The sequence below is a fragment of the Lepisosteus oculatus genome, chromosome 18, assembly GCF_040954835.1.
Source record: "Lepisosteus oculatus isolate fLepOcu1 chromosome 18, fLepOcu1.hap2, whole genome shotgun sequence".
NCBI lineage: Eukaryota > Metazoa > Chordata > Actinopteri > Semionotiformes > Lepisosteidae > Lepisosteus > Lepisosteus oculatus.
Genome location: NC_090713.1, coordinates 21,521,075 through 21,530,415, shown reverse-complemented (window position 1 = coordinate 21,530,415; position 9,341 = coordinate 21,521,075). Strand labels below are relative to the sequence as shown.

Genomic DNA, 9,341 nt, shown 5'->3' with positions numbered 1-9,341 from the left:
GCCGCGTCGTGCGCCGGAAGTGGGGAAAGCGGGGGGCGGGAAAGCGGTCTTCGAGCTCTTCAAAATGGCGGACTGTGCGGTGGAAGTTCTTTCTTTTTTTTAAAAGCGTCGCCACAATAACAAAAACAAGAAACAAAATGCATACAGTATACACAAGCATACATATACCAGAATCAGGGGGGGCATACCACGATTGCTCTTTACGAAACAAGATGAAACAAAGTCAATAAAGATAAAATACGCACATACGGTTTCATGTCCTTACATTTAGAAATTATATCTGAAGGTATGCCCTCTTAGGAAAGGTATGTCTCTTTTGAAATGTTCAAAGGTGGGTCTCTTCTCAGACCATTTCATTTCATGTATAGATTAACGGGCAGTAAGCACTGTGCAAGTGAGATCGAGTTAAATCACAAGGGATTTCCCATATACAGTATATATATTTGAATCCCATTGTAAAGAAAAACAAAAATATTATTTGTTATTGACATAATCATTTTACTTGCTTGTTATTATATACATTTTATTTCTGATGTTTAAATAAAAACTGTACAAATGTAATGTTTACAAAAAAATACATCAAATGAAATGGTCTGGGAAGAGATCCATATTTGAACAATTTAAAACAGACATCAGAGTATATCTCCAGACCAGTTCTACACGTACGTACATGAAAGAATTGACGTTAACTAGTTTAGTATTTTTTTCTAAATTGAAACTTATCATGTACCTTTGATTATGTTAGTAGTTAAGATGGGGAGCTGCGTCAGCAGGCATAGGCCGCAAAGGAACAAGTAATAGGTTTATTCCAGGCTGAAAAGAGAAGAAAAAGAACACGTTTCGGCCGTGGAGCCTTCTTCAGGTGTGTACAGCAGTGATTATGTTGTATGTACGGCTGTGTATTCAATTTTTTGTGGTTGCAATAAAAAAATTAATAAAAGGATATCCCTAAAAGCAAATCACAGAGAATCCCTTGTCACACAATTGAAAGCATTGTGGGAGTCCATTTAAAACAGAACAGGAAGGACTTCTTTACACCAAGGGTGGTGGGAGTGAGGAGCAAGCTGCCCAGTCACGTTGCTGAAGCCGACACCCTGGAGATTTCTCAAGAGACGACTTGATAAGATCCTGGGATCAGGACGGGCGGGGACACAAAGGGTGGTAGGAGTGTGGAACAAACCGCTCAGCCAAGGTGGTGAAATCGACACCCTGGCTTCTTACCAGAAACGACTGGAGTGATCGGTCAGCTATCTTAAATCAAATGACCTCAAACAGGGGCCGAAAGCCCCCCGGGTTTACTCGTATTGGTCCAGATAAGTACGGTGAACAAGTTCTCATTTCCAGTGACGATCCAGAGTCAGTTCGCACAGTACGACCGCCCTTAAATGCACAGCAGCAGTGTCTGACCTGAGATTTCAACCACTTTCCTACGGTCTTGAGCACCGATCTCTCCTAGAGCCCGTTAGGTTCCTCGATAGGTATATCCTGATTGCTGCAGATAGAAGTATGAATAAGTGTAATATGTGTTTTCTGTTGTTTGCCTTGCTTCTATCCACGGGGGGGCAGATCAAAGCTGTTGGCATGGCAATAAAGAGTTGCATTGACAATTTAAATTTAAATTTAAATTTTACCACATTGCGGCTGGACCACCAACACGGTCTCCGGCGACGTCTCTTTTCCTTGGCCTTCCTGTAGAGCTATAATGTTTAGTGTTTACAATTGTGAATTCCTCTGGCCTGCGAAGTGTCTATTTCTGTATCTATTTCAATATTCCGTCTCCTTTTTTTTCTTTTGTATTTCGGGTTAAATAAAAAACTTATTTTTTAAAAAAAGAGATTCGAGAGGTAACGTCTACGCAGTGTGACGCGACCCGTGTTACAATTTGCATTAAAAGTCAATCGCACACAGAAACGCAACAGGGGTATAAATAGGGATAAGATTAAGGACTGGGACAGTGGCCTTTTTTTTATCTTTAATCTCCTGCCATCTGGACCGGGAATCAAGCGATCAATCAAAGCCGTTGAGTACGCCTTTTTAAATTTTAATACTGCCAATACTGCGTTGTACTTCAAACACGGCCCTGTAGCGGGATTGAGCGGTAACGCGCGTTACCATGACAGTGAACTCGACGTAACGTCGCTGTCCAGCGAAAAGATTTTTTACTTTGGGGGTTAAAATACCCCCCCAAACGGTTTAGAAAACCCGGAGAGAGACACCTTCTGAGCACATCAACTTGTAATTTCACCGTTTCCTCCCCGTGTAGCCTGAAGTGACATTCCGCGACCGGTTCTTTCAGTGATGAGCCGTGTGGTTTTTTTACGGGCTGTGAACGGACATGTAATGTCAAGGTGAAAGACCGTGCTCAGGCCCCAGTCCGCGTCCTCAACGGCTACTGCTAACAACAAGGCCTCAGACTCAATACCCAATGTTGTTGTTGTTGTTTGTTTTCTCACTACTACATATTTGTTGTCCACAACTTATTTATTGTTGTTGTTATTATTATTTTATTATGTCTGTAATACACTGTGTAATGTAGGGGGGTGTTGTGTGCTGTACTGTGTATTCCCCCAGAACAGAACACGACAATGAGACACAATGGGGATCCCCTCCACCCCCAGCAGTGTGTACCCCCACCTGGATGAGGCGCCAGTCCGCTCCCCACACCCCAGCTCTCAGTGGGGAGGAGAGCAGAGTGATGGAGCCAGTTCAGAGAGGGGGGTTATTAGGAGGCCATGATGGGTAAAGACCAGGGGGGAAATTTGGCCAGGACACCGGGGTAACACCCCTACTCTTCTCGAGAAACACCCTGGGGTTTTTAATGACCACAGAGAGTCAGGACCTCGGTTTTACATCTCATCTGAAGGACGGCGCCTGTTTACAGTCTAGTGTCCCCGTCACTACACTGGGGCATTAGGACCCACATGAGCCACAGGGTGAGCGCCCCCTGCTGGCCCCACTAACACCTCTTCCAGCAGCAGCCTCAGCTCTCCCAGGAGTCTCCCCTCCAGGTACTGGCCAGGCTCCCACTGCTGGGCTCCAGTGGGGCTGCCAGTTGTGAGTTGCAGAGTGACATGGCTCCTGGCCGGCTGCATGTACTCATGCCAATAAACTCCTCTCCTCTTGAACCTGACGAGGGTCCGAGAACACAGGTCCAGAGAGAAGAATAAATGGGGAGGGGAAAAAAAAGATTCTTTCTAATCTAAAAATATAAAAATAGCCTCACAGTTCCCCTTTAAGCCAGTAATGAACTATCCAGTTCGTTATGAGCTGAGTTAGAATGCAACCCCGCACTGCCCTTCCTTGGTCTGGGCACTGCTTGGCTCCACAGCGCCACCCAAAGGAGGGTGAATGCACTGCAAGATCCACCAGAGTCTGATCTCCCCTAAAAAAGCATTACTGCCCTCCCCTTAAATACAAATTAATCTTGGCAGTCAGAATTTTTAACCAAATGCTTTGTCTCCTCTGTGACGACTTAATTATCGCCAGGCCAATGATCCTCCAGGCCAAAAAAGCAAATATTAGTTATACGACATACAAGAAATCAGTGTAGCTGGTGAGATACATCATTCTGGTTAGGCCTGGGTGTGTGGTCAGACAGTACAAGAGGATATACGCACTATCTACCCACTGTTTCACTTTGGAACGATTTCTTCGCCAACCTCAGTCTGTTCATGACCCGTAATGTTGTCAAAACATAACTTTAGAAATCTGCTAATAAAAAGATGATCGTCGCCCTAAGGAGCAAGGTTAATCTTGCCCACAGCTCTGCTGTAGGATACTGTCGTTCTTGTAAAACATTAAAACCACAAACATGGCAGTTTGCTTGCTCAGCTTTATACTGCACCACAGACAGAAGACAAAACGTCTCAATACCGGATTAGTCTCTGTTAGCTAAACTTATCCGCACAAGCTGCTCAGACTTCCCGATTGACAGCAACATCCACAAGAGAATCTGCGAATAGTACCAAAATATTTTTTTCACACATTTGAAAGTAAACAAGTCAGAAGAACAGAGTGCCGTCACACTTTTTCTCTCTCCGGACATGATGTTCTGCTTGGGGGAAATGAGGAAGTGGGGCTGCTGGTCAAGTGGCGCAAACACACCCTGTAACGGGAAATGAAACCTGCGATGGGCTACCCTTCTCTTCTTCGCGTTTGTAGAAAGGAGGGGACTGTGTTCATCTAAGGGGGTCACAGCCATAGGTGACCCCCACTCAAGACAAGCATATTCTGCAGAAACCTCCCAGGGTTCCCATTCTAGAGACGGGGAGATATTTTAGGGTAACAATGGTCACTTTTCCTGGCTCTCCCTGAATTTCAGTTCCAATGCACATCCTGAACGGGATTCATGATCTTAAAAGAGGCGTCTGCCTCACAAGAAAAGAAAGCCTCATTACTTGAAGTAGCAGAGGCCAATATCATAATCCTGATCCATTTTTTTGTGTTTGACTTGATTGTTTATTGGCATCTTTTCTGATGTTCTGTCGCAGCAATATATACAGTAGTTCACATCATCAGCTCACAGAAAAAAGGATGATTCCCATGTCAGAGTTCATGTGACAGATAAAGTCAAGCGTTATAAAAATTCAGGACAGCCATTTCCTTTCCGCAGCCCACCGTCACTGCCGAGGTACTGAGGAGGGGCTCCCTCGCGACGCCAGCTCGGGCCCGCGGAGTTAGAACCAGGGTCCAGCGTATGGCGCCTGCGCTACCCTCTGGGTCACGCCCCGGGGCAGAGGTCGGCGTTGTTTCTGGCATGCTCTCCGGGGGGATCTGCTCTGAAGCAGGTTTTTATCCTGCATCATCGTCTTTACACATTTGACTGTTTGAAAATAATAATAATAATAATAATAATAATAATAATAATAATAATAATAATAATTGCTTACACTTATATAGCGCTTTTCTGGACACTCCACTCAGAGCTCTGTACAGGTCAGGGGGATCCCCTCCACCCCCAGCAGTGTGTACCCCCACCTGGATGAGGCGCCAGTCCGCTCCCCACACCCCAGCTCTCAGTGGGGAGGAGGGCAGAGTGATGGAGCCAGTTCAGAGAGGGGGGGCTATTAGGAGGCCATGATGGGTAAAGGCCAGGGGGGGAATTTGGCCAGGACACCGGGGTAACACCCCTACTCTTCTCGAGAGACACCCTGGGGTTTTTAATGACCACAGAGAGTCAGGACCCCGGTTTGACGTCTCATCCGAAGGACGGCGCCTGTTTACAGTCTAGTGTCCCCGTCACTATACTGGGGCATCAGGACCCACACAGACCGCAGGGTGAGCGCCCCCTGCTGGCCCCACCAATACCTCTCCCAGCAGCAGCCTCAGCTTTCCCAGGAGTCTCCCCTCCAGGTACTGACCAGGCTCACACCTGCTGGGCTCCAGTGGGGCTGCTATTGGTGAGTTGCAGGGTGATATGGCTGCTGGCAGATTTTCAAGCGCCTCACAAGATAAACAGCCCCCTGCCCCCGCTCCCACCTAAACCACAATCCCCCCCACACACCCCTGGAACTGTCCCGGGCCTGCCCTCCATTTTTCCCCTGCAGGTGGGGGGGAGGGGAGGAACTAAAATCAGGACGGTGCCGGGTTCCCCTCCGGCCTCTTTCTCCCGTGCACCTGCAGGTGCTTCTTCAGGTGCGTGCCCTGCGTGAAGCTCCGCCCGCAGTGCGGGCAGCAGTAGGGCCGCTCCCCCGTGTGGATGCGCTGGTGGCTCCGCAGCGCCCCCGAGTGGCTGAAGCGGGTGTCGCACTGCGGGCAGACGTAGGGCCGCTCGCCCGTGTGCACCCGCCGGTGGATCTTCAGGTTGTCCGAGGTGACGAAGCTCTTGCCGCACTGCGGGCAGACGTAGGGCCGCTCGCCCGTGTGCACGCGCCGGTGGGTCTTGAGGTTGTCCGCCGTGCTGAAGCTCTTGCCGCACAGCGGGCAGCAGTAGGGCCGCTCGCCTGTGTGGATGCGCCGGTGGATCTTCAGGTTGTCCGCCGTGGTGAAGCTCTTGCCGCACTGGGCGCAGCAGTAGGGCTTCTCCCCCGTGTGGATGCGCAGGTGCAGCTTGAGGTGCCCCGAGCTGTTGAAGCTCTTCCCGCACTGCGGGCAGGCGTAGGGCCGCTGGCCCGTGTGGATGCGCTGGTGCTTCCTCAGGTGCGCCTGCTGGTTGAAGCACTTCCCGCACTGGGCGCAGCAGTAGGGCCGCTCGCCCGTGTGGATGCGCTGGTGCGACTTGAGCGAACTGGCCTGGCTGAAGCTCTTGCCGCACTGGGCGCAGCAGTGGGGGCGCTCGCCCGTGTGCAGGCGCTCGTGCAGGCGGAGCTGGGCCGTGTAGCCGAAGCGCTCGCCGCACCGGGCGCAGCGGTAGGGCTTCTCCCCCGTGTGGATGCGCTGGTGGTTCTTCAGCACCGAGGACTGCACGAAGCCCCTGCCGCAGTGGGCGCAGCGGTAGGGCCGCTCGCCCGTGTGGACGCGCTGGTGCTTGCGGAACTCGTTGGCGAGGCCGAAGCTCTTGCCGCACTGCTCGCAGGCGTAGGGCTTCTGGGTGGCGTGGCGCCAGCCGTGGGATTTCAGGTCCCGGGCCGTGCGGAAGCCCTTGGCGCACTGCTCGCAGCGGTAGGGCCTCTCCACGGTGTGGGACAGCCGGTGCTTCTCGAAGGTCTCGTCCGACCGGAAGGTCTTGCCGCAGCAGGCCCGCCCCACCCGCGCGTGCAGCTGCTGGTGCCGTTTGAGGCTGTAGACGCTGCAGAAGTCCTTCCCGCACTGGGGGCAGGCGTGGCGCCGTTTCCGCTTGTCCGCGGCGGGCTCCGCGGGGCCGGGCGGCGGCGGCGAAGGGGCCGCGGCCGGGGGCTGGAGGCCAACAGGCGCGGAGGGGCCCTCGCCCTTCACCCCGCCCAGATCCCACACGCTGAGCCCCTTCTGTTCAGCTGCGCCCTCCGGCCCGCCGCTGTCGGGCTCCAGTTTGTAGTGTTCCAGCGCCAGCGGGTCGGCGGGCTTCAGCTCACAGAACACGGGGGGCTCGTGCTCGTGTTTGAGCCCCCAGGGCTCTTCCTTTACAGCCTCAGTCTTTCCAACAAACGCCTCTATCCCGGGATTCGCCGGCTGATGCCACTCTGGGGCGTCCAGCTCCGTTTTCACGGGCGGGCAAGAGAGTCCGAACTCCAGCTGGTGGTGTCCCACGCCGCAGAGGAGCAGCGGGCCAGCGTGCTGACCCGGGCCGTCCCATTCCAGCCTGTCGGGCTCTGTCTTAATTTGCTCGGGCCTCAGCAGAGATCCGGGCTGTCGCCGATCAGATCCCTGCGCGGCACACCCGGGTCCCGCGACGGCAGAGGGACAGCGACCGGGATCCCCGGCCCCCAGCTCCGCCATGCGCGCCGAGCCCCTGTCGCTCCGGAGTCCAGCGGGGCGTCGGCCCCCGTGTCCCTCCTCTCGGGGAGCCCTTTCTTACAGTGGTAGCTAGAACGCTGCCCCCTGGAGGATCTGGAGGGGAACACAGGAAAGCAGGCCTTGACAACACCAAAACTGAGAAGGGTCTTAAACATGAATGTACAAATCTTAACAGTGTAGGAATATTTTCAAGATCTAATGGCTTAAGAAAACTGGACATAATTGACTACCTCCAGCCTATCAGTATAGGAGACTCCCTGTCAGTGTGGGGCACTCCCTTCAGACTAAAGAGACTCAGTTCCTCCAGGATGTCAGTGGGGGACACTCCCTTCAGACTAAAGAGACTCAGTTCCTCCAGCCTGTCAGTGTGGGACACTCCCTTCAGACTAAAGAGACTCAGTTCCTCCAGCCTGTCAGTGTGGGACACTCCCTTCAGACTAGAGAGACTCAGCTCCTCCAGCCTGTCAGTGTGCGACACTCCCTTCAGACTAAAGAGACTCAGCTGCTGCAGCCTGTTAGTGTGGGACACTCCCTTCAGACTAAAGAGACTCAGTTCCTCCAGCCTGTCAGTGTGGGACACTCCCTTCAGACTAAAGAGACTCAGCTCCTCCGGCCTGTCAGTGTGGGACACTCCCTTCAGACTAAAGAGACTCAGCTGCTGCAGCCTGTTAGTGTGGGACACTCCCTTCAGACTAAAGAGACTCAGTTCCTCCAGCCTGTCAGTGGGGGACACTCCCTTCAGACTTAAGAGACTCAGTTCCTGCAGCCTGTCAGTGTGGGACACTCCCTTCAGACTAAAGAGACTCAGTTCCTCCAGCCTGTCAGTGGGGGACACTCCCTTCAGACTAGAGAGACTCAGCTCCTCCGGCCTGTCAGTGGGGGACCCTCCCTTCAGACTAGAGAGACTCAGTTCCTGCAGCCTGTCAGTGTGGGACCCTCCCTTCAGCCCCAGTTGCTCTTCTCTGGAGTGATTCCACAGTAGCCATGTGGTTTCTGGACCCTCCTGTCATCCCTGGGTGCTGTTAAAAGTGATTTTCACGCAGGAGGACACCTAGTGCTGCCTTACAGCCTTGCGTGCCCTGGTACAGCTGCAGACCTCTGCACCGCTCAGCCTCACATCCACCGTAGCCCGTCTGGCACCGATCGGTCTACAAACGACCCCTTTTCCCTGCTGATCCTCCGACAGCGGAGGAGCTCGGCGATCGGTCAGCCAGAGGTAACGGGCAACTCCGCTCGCTTCCCCGGCGGCTCAGGTCTGACCGTACCTGCGGAGGGAGAGCCGGTGGGGAAACAGTAGTTGTGTAGCCCCCCACTGCCCCCTGTCCCCTCCTCCCCCCCCCCACGCGTTTTACTCCATATGTTTTCAATTGAGGAGGGGAGGGGAGTGCTCTCTGCAGATCCCCTCTCGTCTCTCGGGCTCCGGGGCTCGGTTTGCACTCACCCCGGGCTGGGTGCGCTCTCTCCGCCGTTCCGTGCTCGCTGTCCGCAGCCTATCTTCCAGTGAGGGCGTACAGGTTCTGCTTTTCTTTAAAACGAAGACCGATGTCACCACGCAGGCGTCCGCACGATCTCCCGGCCGGGCAGGAAATCACCACGGCCACTCGCCACGCAGCGCCTGGCGGCACAGATTTGGAAAGCTGACTCACTCCTCTCCTCGCAGACCTCTTTCTCGGCCGGAGCCAGCCGAGAGCGGCCGCCGCCGCCGTTCGGGGACTTCCGGAACTATTCGGCTGTTTTCCGAAGCTGGAAGAAGGGGGGGTGTCCGACCTCAGTGATGTCTTGGAAGTACAGCGCTTCCCGAAACGGAGCACCGCCAACAGTTCATTCGTGCCTCTCTAACGTGTCGTTTATTTTCATTTAAAGTCGAGTAAAACATTTCCGATGTGAAAGATGAGAAAAGCGATACCCGGGAATGGGATTATCCATCTAGACCGGTGCGTAGCTGGTAGCGAATCGATCCCGTCGTTTCT

At 53.3% G+C, this 9,341-nt stretch overlaps 1 protein-coding gene across 3 annotated transcripts; it reads right to left on the bottom strand.

Annotated features, from left to right (window-relative positions):
* Window positions 1-3,818: 3,818 nt before the first annotated feature.
* LOC102693791 (zinc finger protein 345-like) lies at window positions 3,819-9,103 on the bottom strand. Of its 3 annotated transcripts, none has more exons than XM_015338889.2 (3): window positions 8,813-9,103; window positions 8,438-8,636; window positions 3,819-7,464 (listed from the first exon to the last, which is right to left on the bottom strand). In XM_015338889.2, exon 3 carries the CDS (start codon window positions 7,351-7,353, stop codon window positions 5,572-5,574), a length of 1,782 nt encoding a protein of 593 aa, XP_015194375.2. In that variant the 5' UTR covers window positions 7,354-7,464; window positions 8,438-8,636; window positions 8,813-9,103; the 3' UTR covers window positions 3,819-5,571. The 3 variants fall into 3 exon arrangements, with proteins under 3 accessions (XP_015194375.2, XP_069036314.1, XP_006642896.2); XM_069180213.1 differs by having other exon boundaries at window positions 8,468-8,636; XM_006642833.3 differs by lacking the exon at window positions 8,438-8,636.
* Window positions 9,104-9,341: the final 238 nt, after the last annotated feature.